We start from the raw sequence: 19,655 nt of genomic DNA, 5'->3' as shown, positions 1-19,655 counted from the left end.
TATCACTCATTTCAGGTTTATTTTACTTGGTGTTTTCCTCAGCAAAAAGCTCTCAATTCTTTTGCTTCCTGCTTGCTGTTAGGTGTGGGTGGTATGTATATATATATATATATATATATATATATATATATATATATATATATATATATATATATATATATATATATTAGTGTGTGGTGTGTGTATGTGTGTGTGTAAATATATATATATATATATATATATATATATATATATATATATATATACATACATACATATATTATATATATATATATATATATATATATATATATATATATATATATATATATATATATATATATATATATATATATATTCAGTGATCATTTGATGCCTTTGTTTCGTTTCGTTAGAACTTTTAAGGACCTGTAATCATTGTTCCTTTCCTAGCTATTGTCTTATCTTAATTGAAGTAAACGCGCTACCTTATTTTTTAAAAATAACCTGAAATCCGTCGTAATTGCACCATAATGTTGCCTCTATCCTCTTTCACATTTCTCTGACAAGTGTGGTAGCTAGTTACTGAAGTTAAATAATTCGTTTTCTGCCCCATATAGTTTATCAGATTCCCATTGAAAGCTTCGTAAAGGTATATAGCCTGCAGAGAACCAGCCTGTAAATGTTTACATATCCCTCAAACACAACAACGCTGAAACTAGACTGAAGCGTTACTCTGTTCTTTCATGAAACGGTCGCACTCTGGTTTAAGCCAGAGACTTTCAAGGAAGAGTCTTTGTGTTGCTTAATTTCAACCTGCAGTTCACACAATCACGTTAAAACTGGTCATGCAAAAACGAAAATTATCCCTATCTAAATAATACAGATTATTAATTTTGGCATTAAAGTAATTTCTTAATTTTCATCAAAGGGCAATTAATTAAGAGTGAAATTGTAAGAAGTATTATGACAAAAGTAATGATAATTATATTTACACATGGCTGCACAAGATGTGGGGAAATTTAAAAGATATCATCTGAGGAATGTGTTAGTAATTTTATAATAAATGAATAGTAGAACTGTTGCTAGTTTATTGTAAATTCATATTAAAAATTATACAAAAATTTCCGTTTTACAAACATTCTCATGTACATTTGTTGGCAGCTTTATTTTATGAAACGAATTACAATATTGTTATTTATATAAAAAATTTCACAATGCTATGTGGGAACCTTCTTCAAAATATCAAGATTTTACAAAAGTATAAATGTTATGGTTTTTTCAAACTAGCGTAAAGGTAAAATGACAGTATCATTGGGTATAGGTTAGATTGATTTTGTAAATGTCAAATTTACATTTGTCCTATATATTCATAATTTTTTAGGCTTTCAACCACTGCTATGACACGGCTCTCTATTACGAGCTTGTTAGGGTTGTCTGACAGAGCTTACAACCCGTGGCTTTGACGACTCGAAGTTTTGTTTACTGACTTTCCAACCGTTAGTTACTGCTTGAACTGGTGTTGGATCTGGCTTGGTTTCTTAAAGGATTCTTTCAATAACTGACCATATCATCGTTGAGGGACTCGTCTGGCTGTTTAGTTGATGCTGGTAAGAATCTCGGGAGAATCTTTATGCTCTGTTATGGTGTTAGACGGCCCAGAGCGTTTGGAGGGGAACCGTTGGCATTTGGTGCCAAATGCTTCAGTATTCTGAAAGTGATATTTTTGCAACTAAATGCATTTGAAATCTATCGACCAAGTTGGAACGAATCTTTATGTTTCACAATGGATCTATCTACAAAGATTATTTTTAATACCTCGCCTAACGTTGGTCCTTTGGTTTAAGTTACGGAGATATTTGCGATGAATATTGTGCCTTTGTTCAAGGATGCGTTTATGCTGCCAACCTCAGGGTAAAAACTAATTCCGTTTTGTATTCGAAAAACATATTTTTGCAACTAAATGCTTTGAAAAATTTGCTGGAAATCTGTCGACCAAGTTGCACTGAATCCATTATGTTCCACAATGAAATATGGTGTATCAGGATGTCGATCGTCTATCTACAAAGATTATTGCTTTTCGCGTACTTGCCTGTTACGCACTGCAAGCAACAAAACCATCCAGTATTAAAACCTGACATTATGTACTTACGTGAAATGTGTATTTCAGTATGCTGGCATTACCTACGTATGTTTGTCATATTTACGCAACTCTGCTTAAAGCCGCAATGCTTGTGCATTCGCTGCCTGTCTGTTGTGTAATCCGACAGTTATTGTTCCCATGCAGTCAAATATTGTTTAGGTCAGGTGGGCCCTTGCACACTTTGGTTAATTTCATGTTTTGGCATGTTTCATGTTACTTTTATTGTACAGCAACACAATACTTGACATAGGCTAATAATCCAACTCAAACTTGGTAAGGCTAGGAATAAGTTGCGCTGATTTGAGTAATATGGTTTCCCTTTTCGAATGACTTGACTTGTCAAAAGTGAAATGTTGTCTTTGCTATTATTAGATGTGACTACTGAATGATTAATTGACCTTAAAATATACTTGGTCAATTCTTACCCCAGTACCAGGACCACTGACGCGAACACAGTGCTTACATCCGGCCCTGCACCTAAGAAACGTTTGCAAAAGACGATATGATATCGCGGTAACAGTAAATCTACGATAAATCTTGGTATGCTTTTCATATGATGCATATCACGGAGAGTTAAGAAAATACCCCCTCCTCCTCCCCAAAAAAAAAAAAAAAAAATAAAACCAAACATCGAGAACTGGTATTAAAATGCTATATGATTTTTCCGGGTGATATTTTTTAAAGACTGTAGGCTCTTTAGAGACACCTCGTTGTTAGAATGGGTTTCAGAAGTCTCAAGAGCGTTCATTTTTCCAAATAATATTGTAAATTTTTGACTATGTTTAAATGTCGAGTATTATGGGACTTCGTAATGGGAAAATTCGGTATTCCCTTTTGCTTCCTTTAATAATTTAAAGCTCAACGTATTTTACATTAGGCATGCAACGGCCTCTTTTCAGGGCAGAGATGATGATGTTTACCCACAGTCTTAAGAGTCTCTCCTAGCCGTGAGTTTCCACGGGGTCGAGGGTGGAGGCTTATCTTGTTTGTAGCAAACTTCAATCAGATAATCTTCAAGCTCAGAAAGCAAAGTCTTACAAATACCTGGCTAGAGGTGATTTTGGTGACTGGGTTCGATCGAAGTACTTATGATAAATACACTTTAATTCGTGCTGTTCTTAGGGTGGAAATTTTGCCCTCATACATCATCATAATGGAAGGACTTCCATTCACAACTACTTGAACGAACAGGGGAGGCTGTGCAAGTTCTCTTGTCATATATATTATAGTTAACTGGCAACGTCTTTGGCTAGTTCTCATGCTGGTGCAGCTGCTCAAAGGTTTTTAAATCCCTCAGAAGTTTTGGATTTCTTCTCTTATGGTATTTACAGCCAATATCATTGCCTGCTCGGCTTATCGAATTTTTTATGAAAATTTCTTTCCGGCTAGCTCTGGAAAGGACCCACGCTGTCTAAAACTTACATCAACAATTGTTGTCATCCCGGCATACAGTTGGAAAAAAGTCAAGTACTGTGTTATAATTTCTATAATTCAGCAACTTAAACAATGTTTATGTGAATTTTACGAAACGTGTTCTCTTTCAGTGAGTTGACTGAAGCTCTCCCGAATAAAAAAAAAAGAATATATTAGTAGCAGAGACCTTCAGGCTATCGACTACCGGTTCAGTTGTTTATGCCAGAACTGATTCCTGGCCCTGGAAAAAAAATTAAGTTTAATTCTCCGGTGAGAATAAGCCAACTTATTTTGGTGCCAAACGTTAGGTTTTCAGTAGAGAATTATTCAAAGACTTCAAATCCCAGTAGGCTGCAATTTCTAAACTTTTCATGATTTCAGAATTTCCTTCCATGAGGGAGAAAGCAAATGAAAATTTAGCTTCCCCTCACGGTCTTTTGTAAACTTTATTTTGTCAGGTTATTTTTAGTTAACACTGTGTAGCCAGTGGGGGTTATGTTATAGGGAAACCTGTATTAGTGATTTTATTGAGACGTCTGCTATGAAAATTACGATTGGTAGGAGGGAGTTCTTTGCCAGTATTGATAGTCTCTTCGTAAAATACAACTGATGGGAAAATCGTAAGATAACATCATATGGAAACCATTACCTCAGATGTTGTGGAAGAAAGTGATTCACATCATCATTTGGGAAATTCAACTCGGCAGACACTTATCAGGTTGTTACGGTACTAGATAATTGTGGTTACTGTATTCCTACTAGGTTACAATTCTTGGCTTCACAGTTGTATCGGTGATTTCCTCTTTAAGTGATGTTAGGTTATATTCATGCAAGCATAATTCTGAATATTGCTAAATAGAATTGAAGTGTCGTGTTGTATACATGGAGGTAGACGAGTTATTTTTGATTCTAACTGCCCTAAGAGTATTCCTACTAGTTGTACTTATGGTTTATCGTACTTAAAATTAAGGTTCATTTCAGCCACACTGTCATTTTGACTCATAAGCCATTTGTGGTGAAATTGAACACAAAGGCTGAACCTAAGTTCAAATGATTTATGCTGTGTAAAATAAGCAAGGTGCATGGTCTCTGTTTCGGCTGTTATTGTTGTGGTTGTGGAAAACTTTAGCTTCTATATTAAAGAAATGAAACGGAATGGAATATAGAATTTAGGCCAAAGGCCAAGCACTGGGACCTATGAGGTCATTCAGCGTTGAAACGGAAATTGACAGTAAAAGGTTTGAAAGGTGTAAGAAGAGGAAAACCTCGCAGTTGCACTATGAATCAATTGTTAGGAGAGGCTGGAAAGTAAGATGGAAGAAAGAGATTAAGAAAGGAGGTGCAGTAAAAGGAACGAAAGGGGTTGTAGCTAAGGGCCGAAGACACGCTGCAGAGAACCTTAAGCAATGACTACAGTGCACCGCGGGGGGGAAGCAGTGGAGGGAGAGTATTGCTATTTCTGAGTAGATGCCTATTTTGGGAAATGAGAAACATTTATTTAATGCAGTTTTATCTGTCTATAATAGTTTTGAAAACATTACCTTGACTTCTAAAGTTTTAAAATCCTAATTTCTGTTATAAAGGCTGAAGTTTCATGTTTTATGCCCTACTCCCGTGTTTATTACAGAATTAGACTTATGGGTGAGTGTTATCCTAATTATGACATGACCTATATATTTCCTCATACATTTCAAAGGTTAGCTCTCTCCCGTGTCGTGACTGGGTCCCCCTTGGCAAAGTCACAGGGAACCCATGAATAAACGTTCTATATACATGATACTGTATGTTTTGAAGTGATTGCGTATCATAGGCGTATTGTATTGACAGTGTGAGATGGTGCTAAAAAAAAAAGTTTGTTGTGATGGTCTAAGAGTTAATAATCCGGTTCGATTAGCGACTGAACGTTTTAATAGTTGGCTGTTGATATGGAAAATATACGTTCCAGGTGGTTTCCATTACTCTTAATTAGTTTTGCCGGTTGATGAGTTTGAAACAGTTAGTGAGAAGAATAATAAACACACAAAAGATTGCCTGACGTGCTTTTATATTTAATGAGATATGTTTGAAAGAAGGCCCTTTTCTGAATGTCTTGATTAATACGTTTTCTCTTTTCAGGAATTCTTCAGCATTGATGCAAATTTACTTTCATCAAGAGTGAAACTTTAACTGGCATCAGGAAACTTGGATCATAAAGGTCACCTTTGGCAAATTGTAAGTGAAACAAGATTTGTAATGCATTTATAATACTTTGCTTCATAGGTAAAAACGAAACTATGATATGGTATTTTCTGGTGAGAACAGATATTTCCGTGCGACTCTTCCCCCCCCCTCTCTCTCTCTCTCTCTCTCTCTCTCTCTCTCTCTCTCTCTCTCTCTCTCTCTCTCTCCTCTGACATGGAAAATTCTTAGGGTATTGAGGATGTGTGGTTGCACATTCAATACAGAAAATTTCCTCCTTTCGTAATATGTTTGAAAAGCAAGGCTGTTTTTCCTATGGGTGATTTAAATGATAACCTTTTTGAAAAGGGAAATCATGTTTCTAGAATTAAGAGCTTAAACCTGAAGCAGGTCACTGACAAACCATCCAGAATAACTGAGAAGTCCTCCACTTTATTAAATGTTGCCATCACAAACAATATGGAAATGATAGTAAAATCAGATGTATTGCCAAGCTCTGTAGCAGATCATGAAATAATTATCGTTAACGTTGGGAAGTCAAAACCTAAAGCGGAAATAAGAACTCTAAGAAGCCGTAATAATTATGACGTTAATATATTTTGCGATATACTGAAGGAATAGCATTTCAACTTTAAACGACATACTTAACAGTGATAATGTAAACATTCAAGTAGGCATCCTTACAGATGTATTTAATAGTTCCCTTGATCAGTGCGCCCCCGTTGTAACAGCTGAAATAAATCGTCCTTTTGCCCCTTATATTGATGATAACTTTAAAAACTATCTAGCAGAAAAAAAACGAATTACATTTTTAAGTTGGAAACCGACAGGGCTAACCAAGCATTAGACAATAAATTCAAAGTCTGTGAAGATAGTTAACTGTAATTTTCAAGTCGTTACCAAATATCCCCGATTTTTTACCTCGACCTGTTGACATTCATAAAGGTGTTTTAGTATTCAAAGAGTTACGTGAAACAAATTCGCACGGTTCAGATGGCATTCCATGTAAGTATTTAAAAGATGCTGATTCTGTTTTGGTCTTTTATATTGCAATTATCATTAACACATGCATTGTTGCCAGTCTCTTCCCAAGACATTTGAGACACCCTCATGTCATTCTTTTATTTAAAAGCGGTGATGATGAAGTAGGGAATTATCGACCAATTCCATTGCTCCCAATTCTATTAAAACTCTTATAAAAAATCGTTGCTAGCCAACTGATATCCTTTTTGGAGAATGAATCCTTGTCAGATGCCCAACAGGGTTTTGGAGCAGTTATCAACTGAATCAGCTCTTATGAAAATCAGTTAATATATACATAAAAACATCGACCGAAATTTCACCTCTACTACCCGAACTTTCTAAGGCCTTTGATAGGGTATCACACTCAATACTCATACACAAACGTAAACAACTGAATGGACGAGTTCTGGTTTAATGACTACTTAACGGACCGAGCTCAGTCGGTAATTTTACTCAGTTTTATCATCTCCAAGGAGCGTAGGTTATTACGTGCCACAGGGCTCAGTTTTAGGGCCTATACTGTTTTTATTTATATTAACGATATGGCAAAAGTACTGAGTAAATACTTTTTAATTCAGTATGCAGATGATTCTCAGATATCTGGAAAATCAATGAATTTGAAGACACTAAATCAAACTGGAGTTGGCTTAAAAGAAGCAAATTATTTTCAAGTGAGTGGCTTAAATGTTAATGAGAAAAACCAGTGTATATTTATAGGATCATGCCAGTTAATACTTGTAAATGTAATGATGCTCTTTGATGAGACACCTATCACGCCATCAAACAAAAAACCTTGGCGTATATATGGATCAATATATGCTATTTGATCACCACATCAGCCACATATTGAAAAAAAAAAAGTATATTATCTTTCTCAACCGCATAAGATAAGTTAGGTCAGAAATCTCGCTTATCAATAGGTCACTGGCCTTGAGTATAATCAGCTACTGCTGTAGAATCTGGGGAATGACAACTAAAGAACAAATAGACCGGGTTCAGAAATCTCAAAATTTTCGCAGCTTAAAATAGCTAATGGAGGGGCTAGAAAATACGAGTATGACCAGATTACACCAATTTTGAAAGAGTTAGTGGATGAATATTGAAACTAAAATAACTTTTGACATTTGTTTGTTGACATATAAAATTTGTAACCATTTACTCCCCGACTGGCTTTTTGTATTTCCCACTGTGGGCCATGCACAAGTAAAAACCTACTGGCTTATCGAACGACCTCTTAGTAAGACGAACAACTACATACATCGATCAAGGGGACAATGGTCTGGAACAACATCCCAACCTATATTAAGAGCTCACCTTCAATCAAGGTTTTCATAAAGAAATTTTTTTTCGGAAGTAAATAATATAGGGAATAAATAGAAAGTTAGTATTAAGTGGCTTGCTTTCTTTCTAAGCTTTTAGCGTCTTGGTTGAAAGTTTTTGTTTGCAGTTTTACTATGTTGTGCATTTAGTATATGTATGATTTTATTTTGAAAGTTTTTTTTTTTTTTTTTTTTTGCATTTTAAGTCAGCCTTAATTGGTGGTCGTAACTACTGAAGATGAAGCTAATTTTGTGTTAAGGTCGATGCATTGTCATTTACTGTCCCCAAGTTTTTACATTATTTGTGAGTGCTTTTAATAGTCATTTCATCCTTATTTTCATTTCCATACTTGAGTTATTCAGTGTTGTGAACATGTGTTAACACAGTCGTAGGTTTCGTTAACTTACTACTTCAAAACGGCAACATTTATGTATTCAGGCTTTTTAGATTTTAAGTTTCAATTAGAGGTATTCTTAAGAGAAGGGCGAGCTGTGTTTTCTTAAGAGAAGGGCGAGCTGTGTATTCTTAAGAGAAGGGCGAGCTGTGTACTCTTAAGAGAAGGACGAGTGTTTGACTTGACGAGATGTTCTCAGAAGCAACAGTATATCAGTGCTGTAATTGAATTATTTTGTATTTTTTATCATTGTATGTTGCAAATTTTATATTTCAAGCATACCTGGCACTTATGATAGCACTAACATTATAGGAAGTTTAGGGCGAATTTAGTATGACTCAGATGTTGCTGGGAAGAGGGTTTCGCTAGTCCAATAATAAGGACTATTTTTCAATAAAATTTACAGAGACCAAATTAAGTTAATTTGTATTAAACGTTAAATCGCCTTCTATCGTGTAAACAACAAATGTCATTTACTAATCCTATTCACTTTACATGGTATACCAGCGCTATATTACCACTCATGTCGTTTGCGTCTTCATTATCATGCTTAGGGTATTTCGTGTAGTAAATACATCATTTCACTGTTTTAAAAGTCTTGGTAATTTATTTTAAAATGGTTCCTCAGTAATTTATTATTTTAAAAGGGCTAATTTTTATGATTAATTTTTAGCTTTTTAGAAATTTATTTTAAAAGTATTCTTAGTAGAATGATGTTGCCATGTGCGTTTGACTTTGACAGGATTATATGTAATACATATGGTATCTTATAAGTCAATGGACGTTGTATGTATTTTCAAAATATGGCATGTAGGATAACCTATTGTAAAATAGAAATAAAGTTTTGATTTCTCTCTCTCTCTCTCTGTGTGTGTGTGTGTGTGTGTGTGTGTGTGTGTGTGTTTTCACATCGTTGGCAACACTTTGATCTCCTCCGGTTCCTTTACCCCAATCAGTGGTTACATGAGCCTGTATCCTGCAACTATCCGGAGAGCAAATTGAATGACTGGTCCGGCCCCTGTCCTCAATGTTCCCTCAAAACACTTTACGGTTGACGCGTTCTTTTGAGTACAGATATTTGATTTCGTTTATGAACACTTGGCTGGTTGTTCTCAAATAGTTTTCAAAACAAGAACCTAAAGGGTGGCTTAGATCTCTCTTACTTTTCATGGTCGTTTATATCAAAAGGGAAAGAAGAACGATCTAGAATGAAGAGGGAAATGCTATACATTTCCTACACTTTCATTTACTACACTAGATTTTCCATTTTTGAATAAAAACAGGGTTGCAGGACATGCCACCTATCAAAATTCACTGATTCTAGGCTCTCAAATACTAAAATGGAGGTAATTTATGGGAGAATGGCCTGTTAAGTAGAAGCCTTAAAAGCACGGAAATTGAATTTATATATATTTGGAAGGACTATACTGTATATCTTTCTATTCCTTGGGAGGAAGGGAGAGGGTTCCTTCGAAAGCTATATAAATTTCAATTTTCTGCTTTGTGGGTTTTAAGTTGCCTAATCTTTTACATTTGGAAAACTTGTCTTTTTTTAGTAGAATGTTGTCAAAATTTTTTATTCCATTAAAAATGTTAATGTTTCAGTGTTATATATATAAGTAATTCTTTATTGTAGGAAACTTAAGTCCATTCATATTTTTATAAAAAAAATTCTATACATGATAATAGGCAATACTCATTTTCAAAGTACTTATATCAAGCGTACAGGTGGCTTAATTGCAACACAATACCTCTGATATCGGCGAAAACAAATATAATATTTCGACACTATTCCACAGAAATGTGGTGAAATCCGTAGCGTATATAATGCTATAGCCATTAAAGGAATGTGATGCTTTTAAAATCAAGTTTATACTCATCAGGATTAAACTTTCAGGTCAATAAAATAATCAGTAAGTTAATTCTAATAAATACAACATGTAAATAGAGATAAAATTTCACAACCTACGCTCGCTATAAAAGAGGATATTTCTAAGTCTCTGAAACCTGTGACAGTGATGAGGACGAAAGGTTAAAAGGTAAAGAGTTAATAATTTTTGGAGTAAATATGCGGTCAGGCAAGATTTAAATGAAGACATGGTTTGGCGCCGCCTCCTATCTGCAGGTAGACGATTCCAAAATATGGGACCAATCACATTTAGACGCTTCGCTCCCGTGTAGGCGAAAGTTCTCGGAACAGTAAGTGATCCTGATACCTCGTGTAAAGTTCACAGCACGTTTTTAGCCTTATGTCGGCAGGGGAAAAAAAAGCCATTCCGGCATTAGTTTATTTCTGGTTTTGTAAATTAAGAGGCATACGTCGTTAAAGTACTTTAACTCCAAATGAATTTGTCAAATATTGGAGTAACGTGGTCATGTTTTCGGGCACTTCCAACGGCTACCTTTGCGGCGAAATTTTGTATTTTCTTGAACCTTTCCAATTGGGTTTTATTAGTTGAACCCCAGACCCGCAATCGATAGTTCAGGATTCTCAGTACCATAATCAGTACCAACCACTGACTGTACCACCATGATTCGACAGTCTGGCTCAAATCAGTCATTCGCTCTAAGATATAAGAGGATACCAGTTACCTTTTTGCATAGTACGTTAGTATGCGGATTAAAAGTCATGCTACAATCCATGAAAACTCCAAGGTTTTTAACTGTGTGACGGGACAAGTGTCACATTACTGAATTTTGTTTTTGTTTTCCGGGATGCAAGAGAGATACTGTCTTGGTCCGAAGAAAATGATCAGTGTTTTGCTTTCGTTAAGTAATAGGCCGTTACTGTTGAAATATTTTGCAGTAGTCAATGTGTTTTCGGCTTTTTTTTTTATCAAATCATCGAAATTTTCCAAGTCACCGGTCAGCAAAATCTGGGTATCACCAGCATAAATAACAAGAAGTCCATCTCGTGTATATTGTGGCAGATCGTTGATATAGATCAAAATCAACCCAGAATCGACCCCTGGGGTCGCTGAAAAATATATATTCAGGGGAGAATAGTATTGATCCAACACGAACAGACTGGTTGCGATTGCTCATATAATTTTCAAACCAAAAGGAGTCGATATTGACTAGCTAATTTATTTATTAGAATTTGGTGATGAACACTACCAAACGCTTTGGATAGATCCAATAATAATAGAAGCGATATTTTTTTGTTTTCATACATTTTATTGGTAACCTTAAGTAACTGAAGTTTCCACTGAAAGGTTAGGGCTCAAACCGTTTTGTTCGTTAGCTAGTAAGTAGTTTGATTCAAGGAAAGCCATTAGTTGAATGGGAATATTTTCTCTGGTATTTTAAGAGATGACAGGCTACAGAGAAATGGGCCTATAATTTCCATCATTTTCAATGTCTCCACTTTTATAAACAGGAACTACTTAAGGATGTTTCCCAGGATCAGGGTAGATACCTGTAACAACTGAGATGTTGACTGTAACAAGAATGTAGAAAATTGTGGGGGCAGAATCATTTAAAAATCGAAACGGAATTCCGTCAATCCACAAGAGTTTTTGGGTTTCAGGTGTTTTATTACAAGAATCAGAGTAGGCTATCTATATCAACTGGCTGAGGTCTTAATTTTATTTCTTGTAAATAATGATGTGGAGGGCTGATTATAGTGGAGCTGACTGGTATATTAGATAGTTTCTTGCGATTTGGCGAACGTTTTCTTTCCGATATCAGCAAAATGTTTATCAAAATCACCTGCTCTCTTCTGAATTTCAGTGTCTGTTTTTTAGTGACCCAGGAGACTTTTGGTGCCTTAAACTTGACGTGTTAGAATTTTGGATTTATCTTACTCTCTTGTGTGAAACTTTCTCGTTCCCCGAAGCATGCTGTTTTCCCTAACAATACGATGACTTAATAAAGGATCATGAGAATTTGATCACTCCATATTTTGGCCCCCCCCTGACCAAGCAGGCTTTCATTCCATTGGAATGTTGCAGTGCTTTTAGGAGAGAAAAATGACTCCACTGATAGGTGTGTTTGTTAAATGCAGGTTTCGTCATAAGGTCAGCCTTCACTTCACTTCATCAATTCTTTAATGCTGAAGGGAAAAAGGTAAATATTATGGTGGTGACATTTAATAATAAAATACTAGCAAAAGTGACTGTACTTTACCACGAAATAAAAAAAATTCTTACAATATTTAAATGTAACTACTCAGGCAGTTAATATTTATTGACAATGAGGTACTGATGGTGTCTAGAACCAATATCCTTCAACGCAAAAGTTAAAAGTTGATGATCTGAATGAATTAATATTTAATGGGTAATTTGAAAGCCATCTAGTTGGCTGATTAGGTAGCTATAAACACTAATTCGTAAGGATCAGTTATCTATCCATCAGATAATAGAGTTAGCAAGAGTATCATTGAACACGGGAGACGCCGCTTACTGATTTCGTAAAAACCTTTAAAGTTATCTTGCTACAATTACATAAAATATGAGTCAACATTTACGGCGGTAAATTATTTTTTTAAGTGGGTACACTTAAAAGTTAGTTTGTTCGATTGAAATTGGAAGGAAATCCAAACGTCTCAATTTGATTTTTTTTTTTTTTTAGGAAAAACAAAATAGTCGGTTCAATACCTCAGTTTTCATTTAAATATTTACATTCGTTTACTGTGTGGTGAGCCTGTCTACTATAATATGTTAGTGAAGAAGCTTTGTATCCTTCAGGGTATGCGTTTGTGTGCAAACGTGTATGCAAGTTCATGAAACACAATGGTCGTGGATACTTACATATACGCATCTCGATGTATGTATGCATATATAAATATGCAAGTATATATACATAATGTATAAATGTATATATGTATACATGTGTTATATATGTTGTATATACATGTATATACACACACACACATATATATATATATATATATATATATATATATATATATATATATATATATATATATATATATATATATATATATATATATATATATATATATATATTAAAATCATTGTTATAAAATGTTTAATATCCAGTTCACGCTACTTCGGGGATATTCCCGAAGTAGCGTGAATTGGATATTAAACGACATTTGTAGCTTAATGACTGTAAATAAATCACGGTGTGATAAAAACCTCATAACAAGAGCTACGTGTCCCGAACTAACCAATGAGCTATCATGGTGGAGGTGGGTTAATGCCGACTCTACGTACAATTTCCTCGCCCTCGATGGGTAAACAAGTACGGCAGATTCGGCGTTAACTTAATACCTCTTTATGGCTTATAGTGGATAGACCGTCGACTGGAGTCGTTGGAAAGGTATTGTGTTGAGTGTTCGAGACACTACAGTACCATTTATCGTAAGACTTAAAACTTCCCCTCGGTGATAATTCTCCTTCGAGGATATTCCCGAAGTAGTGTGAAATGGATACTAAACGACATTTGTAGCTTAATGATTATATATAAATCACGGGTTCTAAAAACTTCATATATATGTATGTATGTAAAAAATACTTTACGCCTTACAGGCCCATAATTTGGTTACTGGACCTAAGGAAAAGGCTGAACTGCTTCATCGAGCTTTTGAATCTAAGGAATCGGCTGAGGATGTCACTCTCCCTGATAATTTTCATCCTGAACTTATTGTACAAAATCTGCATTACGCTCTAGGGATGTTAGTGCGTTTTCCCAAGATTAGTAGATTCTATAGATTTTTAAGTCGACGTAGAACCGTTGCGTATGAGAGCAAGCTTAGCAATCCAGTGCCTGTTCCAAAGAATGGCATATCGGCAGACTGCAGTAACTACAATCCATTTTCTATTCTTCCTGTGCTCTCCAAAGTTGTAGAAAAGGTTATTTTTGAGCCACTGTTTAAGTATGTGGAACCTAAAGGTTTGTTTGCTGACAGTCAGTATGAATATAATAAGCAGTTAGGTACCTGCGATGCTCTTTTAGATTTGACATACCATTTGCAAGAGAGCCTTGATAAGGGTTTTGAGAGTGGAGTAATTCAAATAGATTTTAGTGCTGCTTTCGATTTAGTAAATCACAAGGCACTCACTTTTAAACTTCAGAATCTTGTAGTGGATGCATTGTGTTTTAGGTTTACTTCAAGACTTCCTTACAGATAGGCAGCAGCGAGTTGCTGTTAATAGAATTTTTAGCAAACCAAGACCCATTGTCTGGTGTTCCACAGGGTAGCGTTCTTTGTCTACTGTTATTTTTAGTGTATGCAATAATGCAATAATGCAAGTGAAATGGTTGTTAGCCAGGAAAACAAGATTGTTCAGTATGTTGATAATGCAACACTTGTGGGTGTAGTCAAGTCACCACTAATGAGAAATGACACTGCCCTTCGTTTTAATCGTGACATGGAATTGATCAGTTAGTGGCGTAGTCGGTGGGATATGAGGCTAAACTCAGTAAAACGAAAACTGTTGATTAGCAGGTCTCGTACAGGCGGATGGCACTCTGCTGAATGAGTCTGAAGCTTTAACTATTCTAGGTGCAACTTTTGACTCTCATCTTACTCTTGAGAAACAGGGAAATAAAGTGTCAGCAAATGCCGCACGAAAGTTAGGTATTGAGCGTAGGGCCTTACATACAACGCGTATTTATAACAGTGATAAAATCAGTGCAACTTGTTTTTGGTCAGTTGTCTTTACTTTCTCTAGAATACTGTTCTCCGGTATGGATGTCTGCTTCTGCCAGAGATTTATCTCTTTTTAGATAAGTTGTTCACGGTGGTAGGTCCAAGTCATAAATTAACATTTATGACTTGGACCATTGGCGGATGGTTCCTTGTATGTGTTTTCCATAACTTGTATTTAAACAGATCTTTCACATTCACAGTCGATCCCTGATTTCCTTTTCCTGCCGAGAGCAACCAGATTTGTAGAACACCAGCACCAATATGCAGTAAATATGTCTCGCTTCGAACTTGTCAGTTCCAGAGGTCCTTTATTCCTCACACCGATGGACTGTGGAACAGTCTTCCTGAGGATGTCGTGCAATTGTTACTTCAAAAGTTAGAGCGAAGGTGCAATGTATTACTACCCTAATACAATTCTCCTTGCATATTAATACTTTACTTACATTTTTATCTATTAATTTTTAAGTTTTTTTAATAAGCGAGATCTCTGCTTTCCGTATTTCCCCTTACCTTCTGTTACTTCTTTCTAATGAATTGGAAGGTTGAATTCCAAGTCCATCGCCCCAGTGGGTTGGTGCCTTACGAATAAGGTTCGCCTTCTGAATAATAATAATAATAATAATAATAATAATAATGCACTAGCAAGAAAATCGTGATTTTTCACAAAATATTAATCCTCTTGCTTTATTCTGCTATTTCAAAATGCAATTAAAAAATATTTAGGCGTTCACTATACTATATTTAACGAAAAAAATTGCAATTAATTAAAAAGCTGTATTTTAATCTTATTATCTGAATGATAAATGTCATTATTAATGACAGTTATTCAACAAATTCTTTGGTGTAATTTACCTGCATTTCAAAATAATTTCAAAACATACATTCTCCATGTTCTATCATAACGAATGTATTTTTAAGAGAGGGTAAATGAAAGTTTCAATGGTCTGTTCTCATATTTGTCACAGCTTTAAGTAAAATGCGATGCAATGTGCAGAAACGTTGGTTTATGGTTTTAATTACAATTCTTGGTCGTAACTTCAATAACCGTATGACATACGAACTCGTCTACCGATATATTCTGCAGTGTTTTTGAAACATGGTAATTGCTCCATTTTAACAAATGATTTTTTTCCATTATCGGTAAAGGCTTAGTTATTTGTTGTTTTGTGAAATGCTGCCCGTATGTGTAATTTAGTTTTCGTGTTTTTATTTAAAACGCATAGCCGATATTTTATGTACTTTATATTTTTATAATATATACATGTAAAAATATTTAAGGAGTTTTTGTTTTAAGAATTTTAAGTTTTATTTTTTCCATTTTTAATTTTCTTATATTGACTCGTATGAGTAAAAAGCCACAATAATGTAACTGGTAAACTGTATTTTTCAATTGACTCATATTTTTTTATTTTCAATTATTTTTTGTTATTTTTTTCCAATCGCTGAATTTTTCATTGCTATCTATTTTTATTTTTCATCTTTGAGCTTTGTTCATATAGGTATATATAATTTTCCTTTATGTTGGGTGATTTAATATTTTCATAATATTGATATCTAAAAATTTATAGTTATATACTTTCGTTGGCGTTTATATTCATATCTTTGTTTTTAATCTTATTTGAAGTTTTTATAGTTAAGTTTTCATAATTATATTTATCACTTTTTATATACTTTTTACGCACGTTATAAATATTTTTCTCAGTTTAATAGAGTATTCATTAGAAATATTTATGCTTTTGTTCATAAAAATCTGCATCATTGTGCATATTTTAAAATTCATATGTATAGCAAACTACATACAGTATACATTCACATTTATGTATCTATATTTTAATTTATAAATTTATATAATAGCGATATGCAGTTGCATATACATTATTATATTTTGATGTTTAATATACTTATAATTTTATATTTTTTTTTCCAACATATCGTATTTTTACGTTCTACACTTGTTTCTGTGCATTAATTAGTTCACGGTAATCAATTCAGCCCACGCCAGTTGTTTTGAAAATGAATACAGCAGTATGCTCACTTAAGAAATACGGAAACTTTTAGTTTTACAACGTCTACTGGACAACTGTATGGAGACACTATTACTCATCCGGTCAATAATTGATCTTGCATAAAAATACAAATATATATATGGTTAAAGATTGTCTTTTTTTTCCACGTCAGTATTCTTGAACTATAATGACGTTGAAGCTTCTTTCACTAGTTTATCAGTAATAGCGACTTTTAGGGATGTCTACAGTAGGGTTGCTTTCCATTAACATACTTAAACGACAATCTGTTTTCAGGATCACAGCACTGACGTCCGGGACTTTTCCGTTAGGACTGAAAGGTCTACATAAAGGCGAAGATTTTCTTCAGCCCCTGCTAACTGCCTGGTCGATTCGCACTCCAATACACTTCCACTAAAGAATACGAAATGGCAATTACAGCCAGATTCCCAAGGTAAACAACTATTTTTATCATTTGAATTAACGAAGTTGCAAACTACAAGATTTTATGCCTTTCCTGATAAATTTACTTTGAAACATTTTGAAATGGAATCTTAACTTCATAATCAATGGAATGTTATATTTTAGTCCATTGTTGGTTGAGTAAAGCAAACCTTACTTTCATTAACAGACCGTTCTGAGTTTATCAGTGATAGCCATCATCCTCTGTTTGCTGTATAGGTCTTTTAAAATATGTGACCCATTCGTTTGATAGTACTTATTCCTTATAAAGAATATCCACAGTATCCAATGTTGGGTTTCAGTCAGATTCATTAATACGTATTTAGTTCCAGGGACAAAATCGACTAAACATTCTTTATTTGCCACGTTAGAAGAAATCACTTTGTAGTCTCAACAATCAACTCCGTTTCTGGAGCTTAGCCACGGTTTCAGTGAACTGATAATGATTGAAATACAGGTTCTTTCTGGTGGTTAATTAAACTAAGTTTTTTTTTGTTGAAACACGTATAATACATTTGTTATATAAATGTATAAAACATCTAAATGCTATATTATTTTGTGAAAAAAATCTAGTAGTACACAGATGATAATTAGACTGACTGTAGTACACAGATGAACAGACTGACTGTAATCATAATTGTACATATATTTTTGGTGCACAACTGGTGATTTGTACAAGATTTGCTTACTTCCTGAACATATAATTTTTTTTTATGAAACTTTAGCACGTTCTAGTTCTCTCTAATCAGTAGCCATTTGTAACGTAGATCTAACACTTTCATCCTTGAAACAAAAATACATTAAGGTTACCGTCAGCAGGCTGTAGTGAGTTCACCTTTACTACAAACTAACTGGGCGCCATTGGAGGAAGAACGCATCTCGACGCTCCTCCTCTCCTTCGGAGGGCGAGAAAAAGACCCCGAAGACGCAGTTAGAGGAGACGAAGAAGAATGTTTACAGTGTTCTGTACTCTTCCCCTCTCTCCTTCTTAATGACCCCAGTGACACCGTGGATATGACTTCGGGGTTTCTAACCTCCTTCGCGGAAGTTCGTTTTTCTTTGAGTCTGGCGAGAAGGATGGAGGATTTAGGAGCCTCCGGAAGGTTCTTCAAGAGGTCCATTACTTCAACAAATTCGGAAGCTATTATTCTGCCAGGTTCCTCGCGTTCCAATTCGGCTCTTAAACCTGGAAAAAAGTTAATAAAGACGACTTAGCTTGAAGGCAGCAAATGTCGAGAGCACCTAACAAAACAACATATAAGTACTTTTATCTACGAATACTTACTTTAAGAGGGAGGAAGAAAATGGAAAGCACTTCGATTGTTCTCTGGGTATTTTTACTAGAAATGCATAATTTCAGTAGCTGATAATTTGAAATTTTCTGTATACCTTTTTAAGTAATGATGAGTTAATTAAATTATAGTTCTACCAATCTGTGAATAAGTTTAAACTGCACAAACTTCATTACGAAGGTAATTTTGCAGTGGTTGTAAGTAAATGGGGGAATATATTTCTGAAATATATCTGATTAAATCTGAGTTAGAGCAGTAAATCTTTATAAGCTGGAATTCCAGTATTTTTTTATTTTATATGGGTACACAAACCAATCTTTTACATAATGAGTATTCTTCAGTGCATGTTATGATTAAATTTTTTTTAATTGTTCCTACAGGAGATAACTGACTATCACCTATTATGAAGTACTTAAATCTCAATGTTGCTAAATTTTGCCAATATAATTGATAGATCACGTATCTCTCTAATACCGCTGCTTATGTTTACAGGAAGAATAGAGTGAGTCGCATCTCAATAGCAGACTCTTTTAAGGCTGAGTGCTTGATTGTTATAGCGAGGCGCGAGTAAGAGACAAGTTCAAGGTATTCTAATTTATTGAGATTTTAACAGGCCAAGAACTCTTGTGAGCAGAAAATTAGCATTTGACAGAGGAAAACAGTGTGACATCTATATATATAGTCAGATGTGTTTTCTCACACCTGAAGAATGGTTAACAATTCTATATACAACTAGGATGAGGTTTAACAGTACTGTACTCCCCCGCCTCTGAAAGTAAGCCTAGGGGAGTGAGTCATATAGTCTAGGATATAGGCTGGTTTTAATCTGTCAGTGCAGACCCAGGTGATT

The 19,655-nt window shown here is 34.7% G+C and overlaps 1 protein-coding gene and 1 long non-coding RNA gene across 3 annotated transcripts in view; one reads left to right on the top strand and one right to left on the bottom strand.

Annotated features, from left to right (window-relative positions):
• Positions 1 to 1,437: 1,437 nt before the first annotated feature.
• On the top strand, positions 1,438 to 19,068 carry LOC136833747 (uncharacterized). Its single transcript, XR_010851575.1, has 4 exons — positions 1,438 to 1,568; positions 5,630 to 5,725; positions 17,349 to 17,505; positions 18,333 to 19,068. It is a non-coding gene; the product is annotated as an uncharacterized lncRNA (long non-coding RNA).
• LOC136833746 (neural-cadherin-like) overlaps positions 17,999 to 19,655 on the bottom strand; it is a 60,414-nt gene continuing 58,757 nt past the window's right edge. For both annotated transcript variants that reach the window (XM_067095971.1, XM_067095972.1), the window contains one exon: positions 17,999 to 18,699. In XM_067095971.1, coding sequence (XP_066952072.1) covers positions 18,326 to 18,699 — 374 coding nt within the window. In that variant the 3' untranslated portion in view covers positions 17,999 to 18,325. The remainder of the gene's footprint in view (positions 18,700 to 19,655) is intronic.

The sequence above is a fragment of the Macrobrachium rosenbergii genome, chromosome 52, assembly GCF_040412425.1.
Source record: "Macrobrachium rosenbergii isolate ZJJX-2024 chromosome 52, ASM4041242v1, whole genome shotgun sequence".
Lineage (NCBI taxonomy): Eukaryota > Metazoa > Arthropoda > Malacostraca > Decapoda > Palaemonidae > Macrobrachium > Macrobrachium rosenbergii.
The sequence above is the reverse complement of the archived record's forward strand: the minus strand, read 5'-3'. Positions and strand labels throughout refer to the sequence as shown.